Genomic DNA, 27227 nt, shown 5'->3' on the forward strand with positions numbered 1-27227 from the left:
TTGATGTGGTCTCCGATTATGTAGACAGATTGGGAGGCCGAGGGGCATGCTTGGCAGGGGTGTTGATATGCATCTTGTTATATGCAGATGATATTGTTCTAATCTCAGACTCTCCGGAGGGATTACAGAGACATTTGGATGCATTACAGGCATTCTGTGGGGATAGAGATCTGACAGTGATAGAGCAGTCGTCTTATGTCGTGTTGTTGGCCACGCCCACCAGGATCCTGACCACGGCATCCGCACCATCACCAGATCAGAGCCATTATTGGTTGGCATCGGAGGCACCTACCTTGCTTCTATGACCTCTCCATTCTAGACAGCCCCATGGCGGAGATATTTGATCTGAGGAGAGGGCAGCACTTCAACTGATCATGATTGGTCACACATTGGCTAGATTATATGCATCTATTCTTGAGCAGGACTTGAGTAGATGGGCAGAGAGAGAGGGCATACGTGCATCAAGGCAGGCAGGGTTCAGGAGAGGTTTCTCCACTCTTGACCATATCTTGACACTCAGAGCTATTATTGATGAGGGCAGATTATATGGCAGGAGGATGTCACGTGCATCCCGCACTTGGATGCCACGTGGACATTCTGTACAGAAGGTGCAGGACCTGGGATGGTGAACTGGTCCCATGTGAGCCCAGTCCGGGACGAGTCAGCCAGGGATCCATCTCAGTCGTCCGAGGTCAGGTGTGCATTGTCCTGCACATGAGTCCAAGGTCAGGTGTGCAATATCCTGCACAAGAAGCAGTGCCAGTCCGCGCTGTGAGTCTCCCTCTGGAATGATGTCAGATGTGCTGAGTATCTGGTTTGCAACTGGATGCCAGACCTCTGTAGGCATGTAGGTTGCATGTAGAGATGGGGCCAGCCCATAGGGCTACCCCAGTGTAGGTGTTTGCATTGGCATAATTAGTATGGGCATGGGGGAGGCATAGAACCACCCCCAAGGGGCCAGGAGGGCCCAAGACTATGCCCACCAGCCAAGGCAAGGGCTGGAGGGGCAGTCGGCCAGCTCCAGACCCTCTGGACAGGCAGCCGACAGAGGGTATAAGCCCTGGACAGAAGGCGGCCAGGTGTGGGGGGCAGTCCCACACCTCTGCGTTGAATGCCCAGCAGCCAGGAGGCTGTCCAGGGGTCATGCGCAGGCTGGACAGGCTCCAAACCAGTGTGAAAACACTTTAATAGAGTGTGAAAGCATTTTATTGCTTGGAATTCAGTCGTGGGACTTCATAAAGCCAGCCGACTGCATGTTAGGAGGGGTATAAAAGCCCAAGTCATATTTCATTCATAGCATCTCACAATTCACCAAGAGCTCCAAGCAACCAAGGGCCAGGACAGCCAAGAACAGTGCTAAAGCTAAGGGGTGAAGGACTGAAGGTCAAGGGCAGGTTTTTCCAGCCAAGAAAAGGTCAAGTACTTTGTATTTGTTCAGTTTTACATCATTCTAATAAAGCAAATACACCATCCGTGGTGGGGGCCCTACAGAGGGTAATTGGGACCCAATACTGTGTCCTTCTCCATCTCCCCCTTCTCTCTCTATTTCTGCACATAGTCTTTCAGTTTGTGCGTTAATTCCGTCGCGAAAAGAGTGCTGTTTTCTGAGTTTTGAAGTACCGATCCTTCTCCGAAGCTTCCGCATATTACAGTGGTATCAGAGCCTACTTCAAGGACGAAGATTCAGCAAAGAAAACCAGAAAATTTTTCGCTCGTGTGGTTGGTTTTTAGACGCCGGTGGACTACCCCTTTCGGAGTGACTCCTGTCCCTCGAAGGACGGTTGGTTTTTAGCCTCCGGAAGCCTCCGGAAGTCTCCCACACAGACAGTGGATGGTCAGATTGCGTTCCGGAAAGGAATTGCAGATTCCCGCTATGGCGAGCTTTGGCGACGAGAGAGAACCAGAACCATGGGACCAGAGTGCACCAGGCAGCCCAGCTAGGGCACCCGGCTTGAGTGTACAAGACATGTTCCAGCAGATGATGCGAGCAATCGCAGACCAGACAACCAAGTTGGACGAGCAGAAGGCGCGGATTTTGGCTCTGGAGGAGCGTTCTCGCTCTCCAGTGTCGCGTTTTCCATCTCCTCCTCCCTCTCCTTCCGTACCCCAGATACCAGATCCTCGTCACAGGGACCCTCTCGAGGGGTCACAGCCGCAATCAAGCTCCTTGCTTGAGAGGCAGATACGGGCATTGGAGATTCGACAACGAGAAGACGAAGCCATGCGACGAGTGGAACACGAGCGTTACCTCCAAGCTTTGGACGCCAGATTGACACCGGCGGCGCCCTCGAATCATTTTCCCGAGAAAATGAACTTCAGTAAGTATAATGGTAAACTCGATCCCACTACTCTGTATTCATGGTTACATCAATTTGAAGCTTACTTTGCCGCAGTTAGGAAATCAGATATTGACAAAGTGATCTTAGCCAGTTGGTATTTGGAAGGTGAGGCCATTCCTTGGTGGACTCAGTGGGCTCATGCCCACACCAGATCAGGTATGGCAGCTTATGGGTGGGACGAGTTCGTCCGTGACCTTAAGCAGCGGTTTTTACCGCCCCACTACCTTGAGCGACTCGAAGACGAGTTCAGGGGTGCGCGTCAGAATGCGCAACCAGTCCTTCAGTTTGCCAATAGAATTTCGACCTTGTGTCTACAATTAGGCTTATCTGATGCGGACAAGAAAGGGCAGTTTTTGTATGGCCTGGACACGCACATCCAATGGGAGGTGCGTATGTTTAGACCAGCCACCTTTGAGGACGCACTCTCGCTTGCGCAGAGTGCAGAAATGAAACACAATGGTGGCAAGCCCAAGACTTCCCAGCCGGCTTCTCCCAAGGCTAACACCTCGGGGGGCAAAAGCCAGAACCAGACGGGTTCTTCCCCAGGACAGAGCCCGGGAGCCTCTGGCTCCAAGAACTCGAACAATGCGTCTAAGCTTACTCCAGACCAGAAAGCGGAGGCAGGCAAGACAGGTGGCAAGTTGAGTGCTGAGGAGCTTGCTCAGTACAGGAAGGAGGGTAGATGTTACTTTTGTCACACAAAAGGACATACTTCTCGGGATTGTCCGAAGAAGCCTCCAAAGCCCGCCGCCGCCTCCACAGCTTCAGTGGTGAGCACAGCTCCCACACAGACCCCAGTGGCTACCCCTAGTTCTTCAACCCCCGGTGCTTCAGTTGGAGCAATTATTAGCCGGGAGCTCGAAGATAAGCAGAAGGGCGCCCATGACCAGGAGTATGAGCGCAACGAATTGCTCAAGTCCTTTGGCTACATAGGTGGCCAGAGAGTCGTTGTCTTGTTTGACAGCGGCAGTACGGAGGATGTGATCACGGAAGAGGCCGCTAGGCGTGCCCGCTTCGAGCTGACTCCGGTGGACAAACAAGTTGAGGGATTTAGCACAGGTATGACAACGAGCGTCAAGTATGAAGCTCTAGGTGCTAAGTTAGTCATTCAGGGCATAGAGTTTGTGCGTGACTTTATGGTTGCCCCTCTTGTAGGAGCAGACATAATTTTGGGTATCCAGTGGTTTCACAAGTTCCTTCCTGATGTCAAGTGGGACAAGCACACGTTCCAGATTGATCGGAATGTGTCAAACACCCCTGTGACCATTAAGTGTGAGCCAGGTATTCCAAACTTTCCGCTCATAAGCCACTTGCAGGCTAAGCGAGCAGTCAGGAAAGGCGCACAATGTGCGATGATTTACGTCCAGACAGCCCAGACGGTGGCCAGTGCTTCCGAGAAGTACTCGGTTCTCCATGAAAAGTTCCAGAAGATTTTTCTTCGGGACAGTCTCCCTCCCCAGCTTCCCCCGTCCAGACCGGAGGATCACAAGATTGACCTCCTCCCAGGCTCGGAACCCCCGAGCAAGTTTCCGTATCGCCTTTCGAAGGCAATGGAATCGGAGTTGGACCGCCAACTCCAAGAATTGTTGCAAGCTGGCTTCATCCGCCCCAGCGTGTCGCCGTTTGCAGCACCGATCTTATTTGTCAAGAAGAAAGATGGGTCTTCTCGGTTGTGTGTCGATTATCGTGCACTCAACAAGCTGACTATCAAGAGCAGATTCCCGATGCCTCGAATTGACTACATTCTCGAGAGGCTGAATGGAGCTAAGGTGTTCTCTAAATTGGATTTAAAGAGTGGGTACCACCAGGTTCGGATTGTTGAGGGGGACATCCCCAAGACAGCTTTCCGTACAGAACGGGCCCACTATGAGTTTGTGGTTATGCCATTTGGATTGACGAACGCCCCAGCTACATTTAACCGCATGATGATGCGTATTTTTCGGGAGTTGATCGGAGTGTGTGTGTTCATATTTTTGGACGACATACTCATATTTTCAGCTACAGTTGAGCAGCATGACATTGATGTGGAGAAAGTCCTTAGGTTGCTGGAAAGCAACGAGCTCTATATCAATGAAAAGAAGTCAGAATTTTATCTGTTCCAGGTACATTACTTGGGATATATAATCAGTGCCGAAGGCATTCGACTTGATCCGGCTAAAGTGGCCGAGATTGTGAACTGGGAAGTACCTCAGACTGCTTATGACATTAGATCATTTGTGGGTATATGCCAGGCATATTCCACCCACATTGATAAGTTTTCTGATCTCTCGGCAGACCTCACCGATCTGCTAAAGGGAGTGAAAACAAGGAGGCAAAAGATTCGAATGACTCCACGAGCGTTGGAGGCATTCCAGAACCTCAAGGTGGCTTTGTCAGAAGCGCCTTGTTTAGCCCTTGCCTCGTGGGACGAACCATTTCAGGTGATCACCGATGCGAGTAACATCGCAATTGGCGGTGTATTGCAACAGAATGGTCATCCAGTAGCTTACATGTCTCGTAAGTTACTGCCCGCCGAAAAGAATTACTCAGTCTACGATCGTGAACTCCTAGCAGTCATTCAGGCCTTGAAACATTGGAAACATTTCTTGTATGGCCGTGACTTCGAGGTTCGCACTGACCATCAGGCATTGCGCTGGATTCAGACGATGCCCAGTGCACAGTGGAGTGATCGACAGCACCGCTGGAGTCAGATATTCCAGCAGTTTGGTGGCATGATTGAGTACCTTCCAGGAAAGGCCAATCCAGTGGCCGATGCTTTGAGCAGGAAGGGACAAGTATCTGCGATTCAGACCACTAGACTGGACCTTGTTGGTACAGGACTAGAAGACATGAAGCACACGTACGCGGATTCCGAGGAATTCGGTACACAGTGGGAACAGGCATTGGATGCCACAGGACCATGCCATTTTCTGATACGCGATGGTTGGCTTTACTACAAAGGCCGACTGTGTGTCATGAAATCATTCCGGGCAGCTCTTCTCCATGATGCCCATGACGCCATTACAGGTGGTCATAGGGGCATGAATTCGACTCTGGAGAAATTAGAACGGCAATACTATTGGCCAAAGATGAGGCGTGATGTGTTTACCTATGTACAACGCTGTGACATTTGTCAAAAGGTGAAAGCTCCTCGTGGAAAGAAGATAGGGTTGTTACAGCCTTTGCCAATTCCTGAGGGTCCTTTCCAAGACATTTCGATGGACTTTGTCACAAATCTGCCTCCCAGTCCGAGTAAGCGTAATACACAGTGTTTGACTATTGTTGACAGGTTCAGCAAATTTGTGATGCTTATTCCTTGCAGGGCCAATGTGACCGCCGAGGATGTTGCCCAACTATTCATTCGGCATTGGTACCCGATTGGTGGGATTCCTAGGACCATAGTGTGAGACCGAGATGCCAAGTTTACCAGTCATTTTTGGAGGGCATTGTTTGATAATTTTGGTACTAAGTTGAATTTTTCCAGTGCATTCCACCCACAGACAGATGGCCAGACAGAGATATACAACCAGTTGGCCTTTGATGTGCTGAAGTGTTATGTCCACGATCAGCAAGGTAAGTGGGAATCGTTTTTGCCTTTAGTTCAAGCTGTTCTGAATGACTCTTTTTCTTCAGCTATTGGCAGGACTCCATATGAGGCAGCGTTTGGAAGGCCTTTCCAGTCGTTGTTAACCAGGACCTCGTCTTCAGTACCGGAGGCGAACAGAGTGACGGAGTCTTACCAGGAGATACTAGAGTCCGTTAAAGACAGATTGGCTAAAGCGCAAGAGGCCTACACTCGACAGGCCAATAAAGACCGAAGGGACATGAAGTTTTCGGAAGGAGATTGGGTATATCTTCGGATTATGAAGCAAAGATTAAAGCAGGTGGGCAAGCGATGCCCAAAGTTGTCTTTCAGGAGCTTCGGACCATTCCCCATCCGGAAAAAGATTAATGAGGTGTCTATGCAGTTAAAGCTACCTCCGAGTTGGACTATGCACGATGTATTTCATGTCAGTTGGTTGAAGCCATATGCAGGTCCACCCCCTTCAGAGGTCAAAGACGAAGCGGAACCAGACATCATTGATGAAGCAGAGGTAATGGTTCCAGAACAGATCCTTCTGCACCGTTTCAAGCATGGCTCAGGCCGAAGACTACGACAGTTCCTCACGAAGTTTCAGGACCGAGGAACTCATGAAGCGGTATGGCTCGACAAAGAATTTTTCGAAGACTATCCGGCTTTATTGACGGATTATTTGGAGGCTATGCAGCTTCCGTCAAGTTAAGCAGAAGGGGATGTCACGTGCATCCCGCACTTGGATGCCACGTGGACATTCTGTACAGAAGGTGCAGGACCTGGGATGGTGAACTGGTCCCATGTGAGCCCAGTCCGGGACGAGTCAGCCAGGGATCCATCTCAGTCGTCCGAGGTCAGGTGTGCATTGTCCTGCACATGAGTCCAAGGTCAGGTGTGCAATATCCTGCACAAGAAGCAGTGCCAGTCCGCGCTGTGAGTCTCCCTCTGGAATGATGTCAGATGTGCTGAGTATCTGGTTTGCAACTGGATGCCAGACCTCTGTAGGCATGTAGGTTGCATGTAGAGATGGGGCCAGCCCATAGGGCTACCCCAGTGTAGGTGTTTGCATTGGCATAATTAGTATGGGCATGGGGGAGGCATAGAACCACCCCCAAGGGGCCAGGAGGGCCCAAGACTATGCCCACCAGCCAAGGCAAGGGCTGGAGGGGCAGTCGGCCAGCTCCAGACCCTCTGGACAGGCAGCCGACAGAGGGTATAAGCCCTGGACAGAAGGCGGCCAGGTGTGGGGGGCAGTCCCACACCTCTGCGTTGAATGCCCAGCAGCCAGGAGGCTGTCCAGGGGTCATGCGCAGGCTGGACAGGCTCCAAACCAGTGTGAAAACACTTTAATAGAGTGTGAAAGCATTTTATTGCTTGGAATTCAGTCGTGGGACTTCATAAAGCCAGCCGACTGCATGTTAGGAGGGGTATAAAAGCCCAAGTCATATTTCATTCATAGCATCTCACAATTCACCAAGAGCTCCAAGCAACCAAGGGCCAGGACAGCCAAGAACAGTGCTAAAGCTAAGGGGTGAAGGACTGAAGGTCAAGGGCAGGTTTTTCCAGCCAAGAAAAGGTCAAGTACTTTGTATTTGTTCAGTTTTACATCATTCTAATAAAGCAAATACACCATCCGTGGTGGGGGCCCTACAGAGGGTAATTGGGACCCAATACTGTGTCCTTCTCCATCTCCCCCTTCTCTCTCTATTTCTGCACATAGTCTTTCAGTTTGTGCGTTAATTCCGTCGCGAAAAGAGTGCTGTTTTCTGAGTTTTGAAGTACCGATCCTTCTCCGAAGCTTCCGCATATTACAGAGGATTTATTGTTGCTTTGTGGATTTCCGGAAAGCTTTTGACTCAGTACCGAGAGCCAGACTGATGCGCAGACTACAGGAGATGGGAGTGCCCACATAGCTGATTTGGGGAATCATGGCTTTATACAGGACAGTTGTGGGGCAGGTACGTACTACTCAGGGTATATCTGAGATGGTTCACTCCACTATTGGGGTGAAGCAGGGCTGCCCCCTTTCTCCCACCTTATTTGGGATGTATGTAGATGAGGTTTCAGACTATGTAGAGCAGGAGGGTGACAGAGGAGCACAGCTAGCAGGGACATGGATTCCGCTGTTATTGTATGCTGATGATATTCTGCTGATCTCAGATTCTCCAGAGGGGATGCAGCGTCATTTGGATGCATTGCACACGTTTGCACAGGACAGTGGATTGTCTGTTAACCTTGGTAAAACCAAGGTGATGGTGTTTAACACCACAGCACAGTGGGTTAGGAGGTCAGTACACACCTTTACATATGGTCAGGAGACAGTGGAGTATACAGATGCATATACTTACCTTGGTGTGGTTTTTAGTGGCCCACTATTTTCCTTGAGGAGAGCAGCGGAGACCAGATTGACCAGAGCTTATGCAGCATTGGGGAGACTAGAGAGGATGTGTTCGCAGGTTCAGTTTCAGGAACCTCGAACAAAGCTCTGGCTCTTTGACACTTTGGTCACTTCAGCCATGCTGTATGGAGTGGAGATATGGGGACCCTCAGTGGATCACCACATCCGAGGTGGTAGCACTGTGGAAAAGATGTATGGAGAGGCCCTTGGTTTCTATGATTTCCCGGATGATTAGGGCCAAGGCCTCCGTACCACATGATATTATCCGTGCAGAGATGGCTGCCCCCCCACCATTGGTAGTAGAGGCACTCACTCGTTCAGTCTCTTTTATACATAGCACTTGGGCTCTCCCTAGAGACAGATATGCTCGCTTAGCCCTGGAGTCTTCACGACAGTTGGCATCACAGGGAGACGGATCATGTTGGTATGCACAGATGATAGCTTGGCTCCAACTGCATGGCTTTAGTATGGACAGGCTACCTCCATTTCAGTACTCCCTAGATGCACCCTCCCTCTCTCTCACACGGGCAGAGACTACCAGACTTATCAGGCAGGACTTGACTCAGCTGGACACTAGGAGGACATGGATACAGCCGACACACGAGCTTGGTACGAAGATGGCTTTCTATAGAGATGATCTTCTCTAGCTCACGGAGGATGGGTTTGTAATTAGACCCAGCTACATGGATACTCATCTTTCTCATGGGGTACGGTGTGCTATTGGTTAGATGCACACATCCTCACACCAGCTAGAGATTGAGACTGGCAGATTCAGAGGAGTACCAGCTGAGGCCAGGATTTGTTAGTTGTGCTAGATGGAGCCAGAGACAGAGTTACATTACATATGTCATTGTCTAGTATATTATGAGATACAAGGCCGTTTTCATTGCCTGTTCAGAGAACTTTCCAAAGTCATGAGATACCAGGATCAGAGATGCCTCGGATTATACTTGCTGGAGCTGCATAGACATAGAGAGGGTCTCTTGAGAGGGAGGGGATCAGAGAGGGAGAGACACCTACAGAGGCAGATTACAGACTTCTTTCGACCAGAGATTGAGCAGTCAGGCCAGCAGGCATTGCAGCCGCACCAGAGTATAGCCGCACCAGAGGTACACTGATTGATCAGGCTATAGAGCTGGGGCGGTCCAGGCGCCCCAAGATGAGAGGCCCATCTCGACACCGGCGGAGACTACAACAAAGGATCAGGACCATACTAGCACGGCATGGGATACGTCCAGTTAGAGTACTCACCATGGAGGACACCTTTGTTGCTGGAGTTTTCCTCCCCAGATGTTATCCATTAGGAGCTTCTAGTACCTTACTTTTCCTCATAGTTATTGCTTCAATTTCATTTAGTTGTTTAGTTGTTTTAGCTTTTCTTACAAGACATTGTATCAGATCCACCAATTGTTGTAACCTTTTTGGTCTCATAGGTCATTTTTGCCTTTTGAGGACGTTAATATATCATTTCATTTCATTTCTCTCTCTCTCTCTCTCTCTCTCTCTCTCTCTCTCTCTCTCTCTCTCTCTCTCTCTCTCTCTCTCTCGCCAGCCAATCATCACCAGTTGCTTCTGGACCCAGGAGGTGGATTGCATCCATACAGTGGATCTTGTGGACCCACCTCGGGTTTCTCCGGAGGAGTTACCTCGGACCGGGCCTCCGCATTCTAGCGTGCCCGACGCCCCCAGCCCTTGGACGCCAGCCACGATCCCCTCATGTGCTCCAAATCCTGGACATGCTCCACTGTCATTGAGCTACTTTTCCTTGTGATGTAGCTGAGGGAGACCTCTCGGCCATAGTCATTTGCCCTATGCTTGATATTTTGGAGAGTGGTATACTATCTATTGGGAGACTGATGCTCCTCTCATGTTCCATGTTCCTTGTATTCCATGATGAGTATCCATGGATAGTTTTGTATAACTCGAGTGAGATAGCTATGTTTTGTTTTTGTTTTATTTTCCATTCCATGATGAGATATGCTATAGACATTATTGTATTACTTTGGTCTCATAGGCCCATTGGGTCTTTAGTAGACGCTTAACGTATCTCTCTCTCTCTCTCTCTCTCTCTCTATTATGATTGGCAAAACCAAGGTTATGGTGTTTAACACCACGCCACAGTGGGTTAGGCGATCAGCTCCCATATTTACATATGGGCAGGAGATTGTGGAGTATACAGATGCATATACATATCTTAAGGTAGTATTCAGTGGGCCAGTGTTTTCGATGAGGAGAGCATCAGAGACTAGATTGACTAGAGCACATGCAGCCGTGGGTGGTTTGGAGAGGATGTGTTCGCAGGTTCAGTTTCAGGAACCTCGAACGAAACTTTGGCTTTTTGACACTCTAGTGACATCAGCTATGCTTTATGGAGTGCAGATATGGGGACCTTCAGTGGGCCATCACAGCGCAGGCGGGTGGAGAGGTATGGAGAGGCCTTTGGTATCTATGATTGCTAGGATTATTAGAGCCAAGGCCGTGGTACCTCATGAGATTATTCGAGCAGAGCTAGCGGCTGCCCCTCTGGTGATTGAGGCTCTTACGAGCTCAGTCTCCTACATACATGGCTTGTGGGATCTCCCCCGAGACAGATATGCACGCCTCGCCCTGGAGTCCTCCCGACAGTTAGCTTTACAGGGAGACACGGCTTGTTGGTATGGACAGATGACATCTTGGTTCCAGGCACATGGTTTTAACATGGACAGATTGCCTCCCTTCCAGTATTCTCTGGAGGCACCCTCTCTCACTCTCACACGGACAGAGATTACCAGACTCATCCGTCAGGATGCTGGACATTAGGAGGACATGGATACAGCCGACTAAGGAGGTGGGCACGAAGATGGCTTTCTACAGAGAGCATTTTCTTCAGCTCACAGCAGATGGTTTTGTGATCGAACCCAATTACATGGATGTACACTTGTCTCATGCAGTACGATGTGGTATTGGTCAGATTCGCACATCCTCACACCAGCTTGAGATTGAGATTGAGATTGGCCGATATAGAGGTATACCAGCTGAGGCCAGGATATGCTGAGTATGCCATGGGGAGCCAGAGACAGAGCTGCATTATATATGCCATTGTACTGCATACTATGAGATACGTGGTCGTTTCCACTGTTTATTCAGAGAGGGTTTTGGACCACTTTCCAGAGTCATGGGGTACCAGGACCAGAGGTGTTTGGGATTGTTCTTGCTTGAGCTGCGGAGATATAGAGATAGCCTGCTTAGGCGCACAGAGAGCCAGACTCAGAGGCACATTACAGACTTCTTTAGTCCAGCCATCACTGCGCCAGATGGACCACAGCAGCAGCAGCAGGACATGGATACTGCCCACACCAGCGGTACACTGACTGATCGTGCGATTGAGCTTGGGTGGTCCAGACGCCCACGACTACGGAGGAGGACATCCCAGCATAGACAGAGGTTGCAGCGGCGGATTCGGATTATTCTTGCGAGACATGCGGGACACCCAGTCAGGGTGCTGACCACAGAGGATATTGAGGAGGTCCACCAGCGTCCGATGCGGCACATATTATGAGATGGAGGCACCTCCATAGTGTACCCCCCCGTCCCACATGATATTGTATCCCCTCACTGTACTCCACTCACCTCCATAGCGTACCCTCCCCTCACTAAATTCACACCCTATAAGGGTTTCTGTTTATCTTCCAGTTCCAGTTTCATTTTCTAGGTGCCAGTAGTATCATCTTTATTTTTCATTTTCTAGTTTTTTATCCAGACATTGTATCAGATCCACCATGATGTAACTTTTTGGTCTCATAGGTCATTATGGCCTTTTGAAGATGTTAATTTCGGCCGAGGCTGGACACTGGATCTTGGTATGCAGAGATGCTACAGTGGTTCTCACATCATGGTATAGACATTGAGCGGTTGCCACCTTTTCAGTATGATCAGTCTGCTCCACGGGGTTACCTCTCTCTCAATGAGAGGAACAGAGTGATGAGACAGGACATATGGCAGCACTACATACAGGAGACATGGACAGCACCAGAGAGCCCACTACCACCAAAGATGCTGTATTACAGAGACCACTTTATGAGCATCTCAGGGGATGGGTTTATACATCGACCGCGGTACATGGATGTATACATGCCCCACAGCTCTCGCGTTGCTATTGGACAGCTACGAGTCTCATCACATCAGCTAGAGATAGAGGCTAGGAGAGCGGCACGGGTTCCTAGAGCTGAGTGGATATGCAGATTGTGCCGCGAGGAGGTGGAGACTGAGGATCACTTTGTATGTAGATGTAGAGCCCACCAGGGGGTCAGAGATAGATATGCAGGATTGTTTGAGGAGCACTCTTCACTACATCAGTTGATGGAGGCCTCGGACCAGCGACAGCTTGGCAGACTACTACTAGAGCTTCATAGTTCTCGAGAGAGACTCCTCCAGACACCCGCTCCCACTAGGGGTGGGAGACAGTCCCAGCTCACAGATTTCTTCCAGAGAGCTATGCCAGTGCCAGGTGATGTACCACGTGGGGTGACCGCACAGAGAGCAGAGGAATTGAGAGCCAGGAGGAGACCTAGACAGACTGGACATAGAGCACCCCGACTCTGTCACCGAGAGATAGCAGCTATCCGAATGAGACACCAGATGGAGACACAGGAGAGGCTAGCTCGCTTTCATTTAGACTCAGGGTACATGTTCATGCCATTCACAGCCTCAGCATCGGCGATGTATGATATCTTATATCCCTCTTATGGCACTGGATGGAGTTAGACATAGATCTGCATAGCATGCTTGTACTACCCCTTCAGCATATAGAGATGCATCTTGCCTTAGCACTCCATCCACATCCCCACCCCCCTTATATTGTTTGTATCTGGGCTCCACCGATCCATGACGATTCACAGTTGTATCCAAACACATTGTTACATTCCTGTAACGCCGCTACGGGCGTTACCACAAGAGGGGACGGCCTCTGGCTCACCACCCAGCCATAGAGGAAGAATGAGGATTGCCCCTCATCCCCCAGGCTATATAGTGTGTGGCCTGCCGTCCACACTAGCCTGGCCACCCATGACTCCGCATGGGCGTCCTCTCCCACTGAACCCCGGACATGGCCATCCGGTCTGCCGTCGGTCACAGGCATTACAGCCAAGGTCACTTGTGTGCGTCCTTTATCGGCAAATGTGTTAGCGTGATCCTGTGCGCTAAGGATGCTCTCGCGTGCAGCTTTGAGCATATCATCCATATATTCAAGGAACTCCTTGACAGATTGAATCTTCTCCTTTTCCAGGCCTACAGCCATCGGAGATCTCGGCTGGAATCCATACATTGACATGAATGGTGTAAATCCAGTTGCTGAATGCTTGGAGCTGTTATAAGCAAACTCCAATATGGGCAAATACTCTTCCCAATTAGATTGCTTCTTACTAACATAAGAACGCAACATATCCTCTAGAATTTGGTTAACTCTTTCAGTTTGACCATCAGCCTCCGGATGATCTGCCGTACTCATACTCAGAGTAGTATCCAACTTTTTGAAGATTTCCCTCCAAAAATGACTGTTGAATTTTCTATCTCTATTTGACACTATATCTGCGGGCAGGCCATATAGCTTGTAGAGATGTTCAATAAAGAGTTTTGCCAACTCTGGCGTTTTTACAGTTTTCTTGGTGGCAATAAACTTTGCCATTTTAGTTAACCTGTCCACTACCACCCACACCGAGTCATTCCCTCGACTCGTTTTGGGTAAACCGGTAATGAAATCCATGGAAATGCTTTCCCATTTCCCTTGAGGAATCTCCAGCGGATGGAGTACCTTAAGACGTTCTGTTTATTGACCTGGCACTTACTGCATTTCATCACATAAGTCTGGACGTTCTTAAACAAACTAGTCCAATAAAACTGTCTTTTTACTAGTGCATAGGTCTTCTGAATCCCAGGATGACCCGCACTTGGACTATCATGACTTTCTTTAAGAATTTGGGCCCGAAAGTCACCAATAGTTGGTACACATACTCTACCCTTGTAACGTAAGTACCCGTCGTCAATGGAGTAATTAGCATATTTCTCCCACCGACGAAGTTTAGCATCATCCTTTGAAACCGTGTAGGAAAACAAAGGTGATGAAGGGCCTACGTCTGAGCTCTCCGGCTCAAAACTATACCCCGAAGATTCGGCTAGCCTCTCCGGACTAACTCTCGCCTCGCTACCCGCCGCACCTACGGCCAGTCTCTCCGGACTAGCATTACGTGCCGACGAGAAAGGTGGACACGGCTGTGACAAAGTGCGTACGCGTACAGCGCGCCAGACCTCTGTAAAGACAGGATCATGCTCACACAAGCCATGATTTGGTATTTCAACCAAAACCTTAAGGCAAATTTCATGCCTTGATTTTGCATCATGTCATTAGCACAGAAGCTAATGTACTGGAGAGCACTCTAGTAGCGCAAGTTCTTAGACTATGCTACTAGATATTTGTAGACTACGCTACCATGTTGCATCACCAACTTGTTAAAACTTCTCCTTGGAAAGCTCTACGGCCATAGGAGAAATAAACTAGAGCCAATCTAATCATGCATCACAAGGATTAGTTCCAAAGCTGAGAGATACTTTCTCTCTTAAAGTAACATCTTTGCACAAGCATATGCTCTAGAATCTTGTTGAGTTTCTAACTACCATCAATCTACGGATGGTTAAACTCCACTCTAACTCAGAGTAAATGTAAGTTTTGAAAATTTCCCTTCAAATATAACAATCAAACTTCCTATCTCTTATGCCATACTATATATGCGGGCAGACCATATAGTATGTGGAGATGTTTGATAAAGATTCTTGCACCACTACGGGTGTCTGGAGTTACATCCAATCACTTATAACTCTTTGTTGCTATTACCAGACACATCCCTTCAAGTATTGTCTGGACTAACACAACTATTCCAGTTTATGTTATATTTGAGGATTTCCCTCAAGAAAGGTTTTTGTCCTCAAAAACTCTACTCTCAACAAGCGACTACGCGCTAGTGTCATAGGTCCAAGAACAAATCTAGACCGTGTTTAATATCATATGTTATATTCTTGAGTCCTTCCAAGAAACTTTTAAACATCTTGCAACGAAGATGTGGTATAGTGTCTACGCACATATGGTGGTACTATTGATAAACTGCTTTGCAACAGATCAGTGGTTTCACACTTGTAACAAAGTGCTTCATTGTTGCATATTATTACCCTTCATAAGCGGTTACACACTTATGAATTATTTGGGTGGGTTGTACCATCTATCAAGAAAAATTCCAAACTACTAATAACCACATTATTAATCCACAGATAATGACTGAGCTTGCTGCGAAGCCATAGGTTGCTATATAATTGATGGTAATTACACAAGCCCAATTTATTACATCATACATTCAATATAAATGCAAACATCACAGTACTTCGTGATGATGAACTTAGGAATTTCATCCTATCTCTGTTTGGTGTTGGTATGAAGTATAACTATGAGAACATTATTTGCTGCCTCCTCATTATAGCGGCAAAGCTACCTACCCATCACAGGTGGCAATCTCTACCAAGCTATAACCAATGACAAGCAAATAAACGAGTACTCTTGTAAGAACTTCATAACCATATCTCGCACCAAACTCATAATCACTACGGATTAAATGCCAGGGCTTGCAAAATTGAATGTTATCTGATAGGTAGAGGGGATCATCAAACTACGGATGACCTCGACAACTCACTAGGACTAGTGATGTGTAACTTTTAAGTTACTCCACTCTCCTTGCTTATTCCATACCATCGAACAAATCGGTCCCTCGATTTGAGCAACGTCAACATATTTATGAGTACCTCGATACTCATGGATTGTGGTTCGGTAATTTAAAATATTGATCTAGAGTATCTTTCACTCGAGGATCTTAATTTTATTAGCAGCTATGTATTAGTAGTGAGTAACTACGTACCCACCACTATCATCACACTAGTAGCTCCCTACTAGTCTGTGAGTAACTCCGTACCCAATGGCGTACCTCCCCCGAGTGGGAGTACCATATACAACCATCTATAACAAGATGCTTAAGTCACTTGCTGCAAAGAAGTGACTACACAAATTGACCCCTCCATTGCACATTGCAGTACAATCTCTGGTATTACAACACGAATTTTTGGACGTCCTTATCATAGAGGTCAACTTAAAAACTAGTGCATAGGTCTTGTGGAGTCTCGGCTGACCTAACCACACCACTGGTGACTTCCTACAAAAAATGTGGCGCCGAAGTCACCACCTATGTACTTTAACTCCGTAAAGTACATGGTCTTCATCTATCATCTATGGAAAGTTGTAAAACATTCCTGCGATGGATTTTTATCACCCTAAAATTATTGTGCACTATTTTAGTGTGAAGAGCTTTTTTCCTGGGTACCATGGTTCACCCCAAGCTCATCTTTTGCTAAATTCTCCGATTTAACAAAAGATATGTCTGCCTCCGAACACTCCAGTTCAGTCCCAGACTTTGAGTTTACTTCTTAACACTCCGGTTAAGTCAAAACTCACCAGATACAGTAGGATTTACCGCTAAGCTCTCCGGCTTAGCCTCCTATCCTAACTTAGCCCGAGTTTATGTACACTTCATATGTCGGATCCGATCCTAACAACAACCAGGCTCATCTGGAGTGAGATACTACTCACTATTGCCATGTAAAACCTTATTAAATCCTAGAAATGCTCCACTCATTTCCCAGGGGTCATACGACTTATAGGGTTTACACGCACATGAACTTTGTAAGCAAAATAGCCTGTCATGCAATATTACAATTGCTTCTGTAGGAAAGTAATATATTTCCCAAATTCATATGGTAGCAACTAAAATGTGCTCACAATCGCACACTTATGTTGAACATAGGCAAGACTACGCTTGCAAAATGCTATAGGGCGTCCCCCATGCATGAAATTGTCCAACCAAACTAGTCTTACTGCTAACCTCTAGATTTAGATCACTTTGAAACTAAATCACTCTGTTAGCACTAGTACACCATCATAGTCTTGCTACCTAGAGCTTCTCCGAACTCTGTAACTGGGTTTTATCCCAACTTATGGCTATATTTGGTAATTTTCAAAGTTCAAATTTTATCTTGCACACTTTATCACTACAGACAAGTGTACATACAGACCTGCCAAAGAGTCAAGTTACATGCACAAGCCTTAGCGTCCCATTCCACCAAGACTACAATCGATTACGAAGAATGAGGATTGCCCCTCATCCCCCAGGCTATTTAGTGTGTGGCCTGCCGTCCACACTAGCCTGGCCGCCCATGACTCCGCATGGGCGTCCTCTCCCACTGAACCCCGGACATGGCCATCCGGTCTGCCGTCGGTCACAGGCATTACAGCCTACGTGACACACATGCACACTTTTTCTTTTGTTTCTTTTCTTCCGATGACCGGAAGAACACAGTTGTATTATTTTTTGTCTCATAGGCCGACTTTGGCCTCTCGTAGACGTTAATATATCTTTCTTTCTTTCTTTCTTTCTCTCTCTCTCTCTCTCTCTTCCCCCTTGAAAAAAGAAAAGTTTGGGTGCGATCTTCTCTTGGCATGACATCCACATCACAATATTTGGCATCGGAGGGGGGATGTCTCGTGCATGCCTTTGAGATAGGAAGCCACGAGTGTCTGCAGCACACAAGGACCCCCTGCAAGGAGGACTGGCGTGCACATAGAGAGAGCGAGTTTGGGTAGTTGGCTTCTAGGAGCATAGATGGCATATCAACCCTTCCCCTCTCAAGGTTGCAGATGACCCCTTTTGGCGTTTGTGGCTTTGGGAGAACCAATCCGTTGTCTGACTTCAGTGGGACGTAGGTGAGTGGCATTAAAGGGACCCCATGCTGCATGTCCTAGGTGTCCTCTTCTTCGAGTACTATGTGTAGTGGGATTATGGATCTAGCTGCATGGGATTGACGGCACACATCGGTGAGCCCACAACATCTCCCCTTTCTTCCTTTGTGACTTTGGAAGAGTTTGTGGGGTAGTTTTTGTCCGATGAAGATCACCCTTTCCCTTTGGCCACAACAGTCTAGCAGTGGGCACTTGCCTCACCATCGTCGGCGGCTCATCTATGTTCCATTCTTTACCGAACAAGTTAGAGTCATCACTTGGCATTACAGGCCTCAGTGTGGCTTTTCCCCCTCCCCCCATGTGTATAGTTACCTCCCCCTCTTCTGCATTGTATGCTCTACTCCTTTGGAGGGATGTTTTCTGCTCGTGAACTGAGATTCTTTTCTTTACTAGAGGAGGATCTTGTCAGGGGAAAAATATTTCTCAACAGCACTACTGCAACAACAGTTTAACCACTTGAAAACATTATGATCGTGGGTTTCATTGAAATTGTATGAATTGTAAAGGTAAATGTTTGGCATTTTTCAGATACCCTTCTCTGAGGATAGCATATATTGATGAAGTGGAGATAAATAACGACAAAGAATTTTACTCTGTACTAGTGAAAGGGTTCAGTGGTAGTAATTTCCATCAGGTGCGTTCTTGTTACCGGTGCTCTGGTCTTGTTTGATCCTAGCTGCAGTCAAACCAGGGGAATGTCTCCCCAAGAAATCTTCATGTTAGCTCACAAAAGTATAGCATCTGTAAGTAAAAAGTGATGTGAAAACGAGGATCTTTTCTTTGTTATAACTGTTTTTTCTGTTAAGCTTGATATTCATCCTTGCTTGTTTGCAACCACAGGAAGTCTACAGAATCAAGCTGCCTGGGGATCCTATAATGGGTGAGGGTAAATCAGAAAATCAAAATCATGCCATTGTTTTTACTCGAGGTGAGGCACTTCAAGTCATCGACATGAACGAGGTAATGTCATTAGGAACTAACTACGGCCTTTTCATATGTTCCCAAATTTTTTTTGCAACTTTGCAAGATATTTTTATTATTCCAAAAAGTACAGAGCGTTTTACAAAGATCATTTTAACTCTCATTAAGTATTTACTAGACACGAAATGTGTAGTGACTAAGAAGACTTCTTTTGAGGTTTTGAATGTGTTTCTTTTCTCAATTTAACTTCATAAGGTATATATATGAGAGTTTCGTCATATGAATTAGCTCTCTTGACCTTGCTTATGGTTCATAAGCATGTCTTTTCTGTTCCTTCTTTATCTTCCTTCCATTTTCTTAATCAAAACTTATACTTCCTCTTGCACTCTTTCACAAAGAAACATTCTTCAATCATTAATCATAAAGATTTACAAGATAGAGAACCCTTACTTGTGTCACTTGAAAGCTTGGATTTGATTTTATGCATGCATTTCATCCATCTCTTCTGTCTTCACTTTTCTCTTCAATCAAAAAACTACATGTTTTTACTTCAATAAGTAAATAAAAGTACCTACAAGAGCTTAATAGGCCTCCTAAACTCTAGCAAAGAAACCTTCATAACTTATTGGTGAAATACCTTTTGTGGCTAGCGTATCCGCTAGAGGTAGTGCGCCATGGATAGTAGACTCTACACTTCCATGCTGTGTGGAAATTGAAGATTTGAGATCAAATTTAGGCCAAGATCAGGGGAGGACCCAAAAGAAAGGCTTCTGTAGAATCTTTGAGCCACACCCCAAATTCAATCTTCGTGCACCATAGATGAGTTGTGAATAATGCAAGCCTGCGAGTCCAGGAGCTATTGATTATGCCACATCCAACCATGGTCATAGAAATATTGAAAGATCAAAAGCCTTGCAAGGATAAATCTATTGGTAATTCGAGCCTTGAATTGTGCAATATTTGGCTTCTTTGGGGTTCAGATTATCCTGTGAGGACATGGCCTTTCAGTATTGGACTGTTGCCATTAAAATCCAAATAAAAGACAAACTAAGACAACGTAAAAGAATACCATCACAATCTTCTGAGAGGAAGAAAACCACTTAACGATCATGGTGCTGTATCATGGTGCTGAAAAGTTCCTGTCTATGCGTACTCAAGGACTGACTTGCTCATAGAGTGTAACTGTGACCGTATTGCCTCATCTTCCACTCCTGTGTGTCTCAATCGCTTCATCAATTGAGTTTGTGACGCTATGTCGAAGACCTTGTAAAAAGCACAAACTTACAATATAGCCGTGGGACTGTGTTAAAAGCCTTGCAAACATCACAAAGCAACAATATAGCTAACATCCTCTTTGCTGGCTTCCTTAATGATGGCTTTGAGTGTGCTGACGTGTGAAACTTTGCCTGACCTGTGGCTCAAATCCCTTGTTGCTCTACCAAGTTGCTCACATATGCGTCTGTTGCAGATCCAAACATCTTGGCCATGAGATGGCCAACTGTGGCCGTCCATTGGAGTCCGGTCTCGTGGATTCGTTTGGCCTCCTACCTTGTGAATGGGTATAATGATGTTATTTTACAAGCTGTCGCAAGTGGACTCATTGAGTAGGTCTACTTGAATCAGTGCAAGGGTCTCGTAACTGTGCGTGACTGACTCTGATCGTAAAAAGCACAAAGCAACAATATAGCCGTGGGAATGTGTTAAAAGCCTTGCAAACATCACAAAGCAACAATATAGCTAACATTCTCTTTGCTGGCTTCCTTAATGATGGCTTTGAGTGTGCTAACGTGTGAAACTTTGCCTGACCTGTGGCTCAAATCCCTTGTTGCTCTACCAAGTTGCTCACATATGCGTCTGTTGCTGATCCAAACATCTTGGCCATGAGATGGCCAACTATGGTAGTAAAAATGGTCTTGTGGATTCGTTTGGCCTCCTACCTTGTGAATGGGTATAATGCTGTTATTTTGCAAGCTGTGGCAAGTGGACTCGTTGAGTAGGTCTACTTGAATCAGTGCAAGGGTCTCATAACTGTGCGTGACTGACTCTGATCGTAGGCCCTCATAATCTTTTTCCTTGCAATTTTGGAGTTTCTGGATAGCTTGGGTGGCCAGCTTGGAAGCAAACAGAACAGGTTGGTCAGGGTGTATTTGTAATGCCAGTGGGGAGCTGGTTGGCTACATTGAGGAGTGTGTATGAGTAGGCTTGCCATATGGCAGCCTCCATTCACACATTGCCAGACGCGTCTATATTCTCTCCCCTTTTTTTTCTTTTTTTCTTTTTTCAAAATCTGAATTCCAAATGTTTTTCCCATGCATCTGTTTAAATCTTGATGCATATCTTCCTCTTTTTTATCTGACAGGATAACTACCTGGAAGAATCTCTAAAGATGAGAAACTTTCTACAAGAGTTTCAGAAGGATTCTGGCGTGGGATTTCCTTCTATACTAGGAATGCGTGAGCACTGTTTCACAGAAAGGTGAGTCTATTGACTTTTGAAGGAAGATTTCTTTGAATTTTGAACTAATGGAAAGCTCTCTTTTGCAGTAACTCGTCTCTAGCTCAATTCATTTCAAGCCAGGAGTCCAGTTTTGTCACAATTGGACAACGCATTCTAGTGAATCCTCTCAGGCATGTCTCTAAAGCACTTGCTTTGTCAAAATATTTCCAATTGTCATATATCCAGTGTTGTAAGGGGAAAGGACCCCTCTAAAGACCTTCTAAATAGAAGGTTTTTTGTGTATTCCTCAGAGTCAAAGGGCAAAGCTTTTATGAGAGAATGAATAATGTGCATGCCTGAAGTCATAATTTTTTTTCAAACTTCAATATGCCATTGGGGTTTTTGAGTCAGAAGTAAAGCATGCATGAAGTTCTAGTTAGCACTATTTGAGACCTTGCTTATACCGTTGTTGGTTTTGAAGCAGGGTCCGTTTTCATTATGGACATTCGGATGTGTTTGATAGGCTCTTTCATATAACAAGAGGGGGCATAAGCAAGGCTTCCCGTGTTATAAACTTAAGTGAGAGTATTTATGCAGGTGAAGCAAAGATTAGATTCCTGGCAACTCTTAATTAATAGACTGCAGGCAAGTTTGGATCCAGAAACTGAAATCTGCTGATTTATGCAGGATTTAACACGACTCTGCGTGGAGGTAACATCATGCACCAGCAGTACATACAAGTAGGGAAGGGACAAAATGTCCGGTTCAATCAGATATCACGTTTTCATGCTAAAAATTCCGTTGGAAATGGAGAGCAAATGATAAGTCGGGACATACATCGGCTGGGCCATCACCTGGACTTCTTCAGAATGTTGTCAGTCTACTTTACTACAGTTGGCTATTATGTTAGCAATCTGGTGGGTTCCTGCCTTCAGTTCCTTTCATTGCATGCTTTCCTCTAGACTGCTCACTTTTACTTTGTAAGAAACTGTAGTACTGTATGCTATAATGCCTCTGGAACCTTTTCACAGATTCTTGTGCTTACTGTGTACGCTTTCTTGTACGGTCGCCTGTACCTAGCCCTAAGTGGCCTAGAGAAGGGTCTGTTTGAGTTGGTGGGCCTTCAGAAGAGTCGCCCTTTGCAAGCTGCATTGGCATCTCAGTCATTTGTGATTTCTGGTCTCCTCATGGCTGTTCCTGTGGTAGCCGAGATAGGGTTGGAGCAGGGCTTCCGCAGAGCCTTAAGTAGATTTATCATCATGCAACTCAAGCTTGCATCACTCTTCTTGGCCTTCTGCATTGGCACCAAAGCTCACTTCTTTGGTCAGACTTTACTTCATGGAGGAGCCAATTACCAGCAGCCTGCAAGCGGGCATGAACACTTCTTGTCCCATGAAAAGTTTGCACAGAACTATCGTCTCTACTCTCGTAGTCACTTCACAAAGGCCATCGAGCTTTTGATGCTTCTGATAGTGTATCATGTATATGGAACTTCAGAGAACAAAACAGCTGCTTCTTACCTGATAAACTTCTCCTTGTGGTTCTTAGTGGGAGCATGGCTTTTTGCACCTTTTTTGTTCAACCCACAAGGTTTCGAATGGCAAAAGACTGTAGATGATTGGCAAGATTGGATTAAGTGGATAAAATCCTCTGGGAAAATGGGGGTGCCAGGAATCAAAAGCTGGGAGTCGTGGTGGGAAGAAGAGCAATCTCATTTAAATTCTGCAAATCTTCAAGCCCAGCTCATTGAAGTCCTTCTGTCAGCAAGGTTTTTCCTGTACCAGTACGGTGTTGTCTACCACCTCCGCATAGTTCATCGAAGCAAAAGCATTCTGGTGTGCCCATATTCTTACCAACACAAACCATAGCTTTTGTATTATTTATGTTAGCTACTTGCCTATCAGCCTCAAGACAATTTCGATATGTCTGGCATGGGTTGTACAGGTGTATGTCCTCTCTTGGCTAGTTATTGTGGTTGTGCTGGCAGTATTGAAGGTAAGTATGGAGGTTGTGCTTCAAGGAGTTTCCCTAGCTTTTTTCACATGATGTCTGGCTTTTATCTTTCTTGTATATCTGATCAGGTCATAGCCATGAGCAGAAAACAGCTCAAAAGAGAAGATCGTCTTCTTGTCAGGTTCCTCAAAGTAGGGCTTTGCATGCTGGCGATGCTGACAATGATGGCCTTGTTTGTGGCTGGACGCCTTACTATAGTGGATGTGTTCGCTAGTGCTTTGGCATTCTTCCCCTCTGGGTGGGCATTGTTGCAGGTAAACTAAGGCCCTTCTTGGACTGTTCTTAGGCTGCTGAAGTAGTGGGTGCCCTCATCCAGCCAACTGATTTCAAAGAAGCACACACACAACATCAAGCTTGTCTTTTATATGTGCAGATTTCTCAGGCATGCAAAGGGCTTATGCAGAAAGCTGGCATGTGGGAATCTGTCAAAGGATTAGCCCGATGCTATGATTATTTAATGGGGTTAATGGTGTTTGCACCTATAGCTCTATTATCGTGGATCCCTATCATTTCTGATTTCCAGATTTGTATTCTTTTTGACCGGGCCTTCCTTGGCTTTCTTGTATCACGGCAGGAAAACCGGAGAAAAAGGGCTTGGCTTCAAGGAGACACATCAAAGACTGAAGAAAAGGGAGAGAAGACCGAAGATAAGGATGCAAATGCAAAAGATATTGATAAAAACTCTTGAGAAAAATGGTCTGAGTTGCAATTATGTATATTCTATTTCATAAATTGCTCTTTTCCTTATATGAAGTTGGGATCCTTTTGTAGAATAGTGACAAGGAAATCTCTCTCTCTCTCTCTCTCTCTCTCACACACGCGCACACACACACACACACACATGATGAGATACGCAATGGTGAGGTATGCCATGGACGTTATTGTATCACTTTGATCTCGTAGGCCCATTGGGTCTTTAGTAGATGCTTAATATCTCTCTTTCTCTCTCACACACTTTTTTGGGTGAAAACCACTGTTTCATTATAAATGCAATGTACATTCATAGCTGCCCAAACATAGAGCGGCTACTATGGGAAAACTAGAAACAGTGATAAAACATGTCCAACTGGGCCGTGGAAAGGTCTCCAAGACAGTGGGCATCTTGGAGATACTGGAGCAAGGAGAATCTGAAAAAGGCGAAGACAGAAGTGTGCCCAAACAGCTGAGTGTTGCGGGCATGGTATAAACTCCATTAAGTCCCAATAACAGCACCACGAAAAAAAGAGCATATCATGGGGGGTAGAGGGATATCTACCAAACAGCCAAAAGTGCCTGCCAAAGGAAAGGCTGGAAACCGGGCATGGAGAAGAACTGTTAAACGAGCTAGGAAATCTCGAGCGGCAAGACAAGTCTAGAGAAGATGCATGACTGTCTCGCGCAGATGCGAACAAGTAGGGCAAACCGAGGAGGCAATACGTCGGGTAGCTAGAAGGACACCCACTGGGAGGGCCCCCACCAAACATCGCCACAGAAAGACCTGCTGCTTGAGGGGAAGCTTACTTTTCCATATACGATGAAGACATGTTTTCCACCACCCAAGCAGCCTATCCAAATGCCAAAAATGATTGCCATGCTCGTGAATCCATGGTTGCGGAAGAAGACAAGAAGTTTTTTTGGCAAATAGATCAAAGTGGAATAACATGGTAGCCCCCAATAGAAGAGGAGAAAACAGGCGAGGCACCGGCCGGAAAGGCTGTAGCGACTCAGTGATCGCATGACATATAGGTCGGTGATGCATCCCCAGATGAAATCGTGTCCGGGTCTGTGGAAAAGAGAGTGCAGCCACTATCATCCACTACATCATCCATCAGAGAAATGCCCAAGTGATGTAGAAAATAAGCCTTATGAGGCTGAAAAAGTGCCAAAGGGGAATCAAAGACCCGACTCCAGTGTAGACTTTGCGGATGAAGCGAGTTGCTGGGATCTGGAGGGCGGCCAGACCAAGATAAATGTGCCAAAAGCTGTTGCCAACCGGAAAGCAAACGGGTAGAAAAAGAATAGCTAGGAATGTTGCCTTGAAAATGCCTGAAAATAACATCCGGGATAGCTGGTGTCCATTGTCCAAATGCTGCTATCTTGAGAGAGGCAAACAAGCGAGAAAGCGTGAGTGTCCAGGGTTGACGACGTTCCACGAAAGTAGGCAAGAGCATGGCCTTGCGAGCAAGCACATGAACATGTATGTTGAGCAAGCCCCCATGCATTTTTGGTATGCAAACATAACTGCATTTGAGTAGACGTACCGCCTTATGGTCAGTTTTGGTACGCCAAAGACATTATATCGCTATGGACATAAACTGCTAAATGTCCGAAGAGGACCAATGAATGAGTGGAAGATGAAATTGCACATAAGCCATAATGATGGACTGGACAATCCAAAGGCGAACATGAAGTGGCCAAGTGGAAAGTTTCCAGTAGTCCAGCTTATGGTAGAGCTTTTGAAGCACCCATTGTCTCTCGTGTGCCAAGGAAATGTGCCAACCAATGGGGTACCCCAAATGCCGCACCGCATGATCAGGAGGGAGCAAGAGGCTTGGCCACAAGAAACGATGGCAGCCATGCTCGTGCAAAGGCAGGAGTTTTGATTTTGCAAAGTTAACTTTTAACCCCGCCGCCAAACCATACAGATCAAGGGCTTGCATAAGCTGTTGAAGATCTGACTGAGAATTGCGCAAGAAGAAATAGGAGTCATCAGCATAAGCCCGGCTAATAAAAGAACTAGAAATGCTTGCTAAAAGTGAGGCTGGGAAAACCAGCATGAAGAAGAGCTGTCAAATGAGCAAAAAATTCATGAACAGTAAGAGAGGCCAATAAAAGATGTAGCATAGTCTCACGTGGATGCGAACAACTCAGCCAAACTGATGAAGCAATCTGCCTGATAGCCAACGGAGAACCCACTGGGAGTGCACCCAACACCGCCAAAGGAAAACCCGCTGCTTCAAAGGAAGTTTACTTTTCCAGATGTGATGAAGAAAAGTCTTCCACCATGCAAGAGATTTGTCCAAGCACTATAGCCAATTACCATGCTCCTGAATCCATGGCTGTGGGAGAAGACTGCGATAGGTATCTTTAGCTATCAGATCCGCAAAGGTGAAGGAGGAATAACCTGGGAGCCCACGATCAAACCTCCAATCTAGGAGTGGCAGAGTAGAGAAAAATGGCGGAACCGGCTGAGACGTATGCAGCATAGTAATAATAGCATGCCAAATAGACTGATGGTGCATACCCAAATGATGACGCCTCCTTGCTTGAGGGAAAGAGAGGTTGTAGCCTCTTTCATCAATCACATTAGCCACGGTACAAATTTCCTATAATGAAGAAAATAAGCCTTTCGTGGTTGAGAAAGGGCTGATGGGCAATCAGAAACACGGCTCCAATGTATGCTTCGCTGACAAAGGGTGTTGCCAAGATCCGGATGAGAGAGTAATAGTTGCTAGTCATGAAGTAGACGAGTAGAAAAGGGACAACTAGGAATGCGTCCCCAAAAATACCCAAATATGACATCCCGTATATCAGGGATCCAATGGCCAAAAGCACCTGTCCAGAGGGAGGCCAACATACTAGAAAGCATAAGTGTCCAAGGTTTCTGTTGCTCCACAAATGTTGATAAGAGAATTGCCTTCCTCGCCAATACATGAAAATGAATATTAAGAATGTTCAAGCCCCCATGCATTTTTGGTGTACATACATAATTATACCGGAGTG

At 46.4% G+C, this 27227-nt stretch overlaps 1 protein-coding gene and 1 pseudogene across 13 annotated transcripts in view; one reads left to right on the forward strand and one right to left on the reverse strand.

Annotated features, from left to right (window-relative positions):
• Nucleotides 1-24298, forward strand: part of LOC147616371 (callose synthase 3-like) — a 118653-nt gene extending 94355 nt beyond the window's left edge. For 10 of the 13 annotated variants that reach the window (XM_086777430.1, XM_086777437.1, XM_086777425.1 and 7 more), the window contains 10 exons: nt 18684-18789; nt 18996-19115; nt 21436-21551; nt 21620-21703; nt 21997-22109; nt 22200-22429; nt 22544-23347; nt 23457-23507; nt 23594-23779; nt 23899-24298. In XM_086777430.1, coding sequence (XP_086633556.1) covers nt 18684-18789; nt 18996-19115; nt 21436-21551; nt 21620-21703; nt 21997-22109; nt 22200-22429; nt 22544-23347; nt 23457-23507; nt 23594-23779; nt 23899-24213 — 2125 coding nt within the window. In that variant the 3' untranslated portion in view covers nt 24214-24298. The remainder of the gene's footprint in view (nt 1-18683; nt 18790-18995; nt 19116-21435; nt 21552-21619; nt 21704-21996; nt 22110-22199; nt 22430-22543; nt 23348-23456; nt 23508-23593; nt 23780-23898) is intronic. The other 3 variants (XM_086777427.1, XM_086777428.1, XR_015262486.1) reach the window with 2 other exon arrangements.
• The window catches only part of LOC147616370 (uncharacterized), a 301034-nt pseudogene that overhangs the window by 221957 nt on the left and 51850 nt on the right, over nt 1-27227 (reverse strand).

Source organism: Cibotium barometz, chromosome 38 (assembly GCF_041138505.1).
Source record: "Cibotium barometz isolate CiBa-2024 chromosome 38, ASM4113850v1, whole genome shotgun sequence".
Taxonomy (NCBI): Eukaryota; Viridiplantae; Streptophyta; class Polypodiopsida; order Cyatheales; family Cibotiaceae; genus Cibotium; species Cibotium barometz.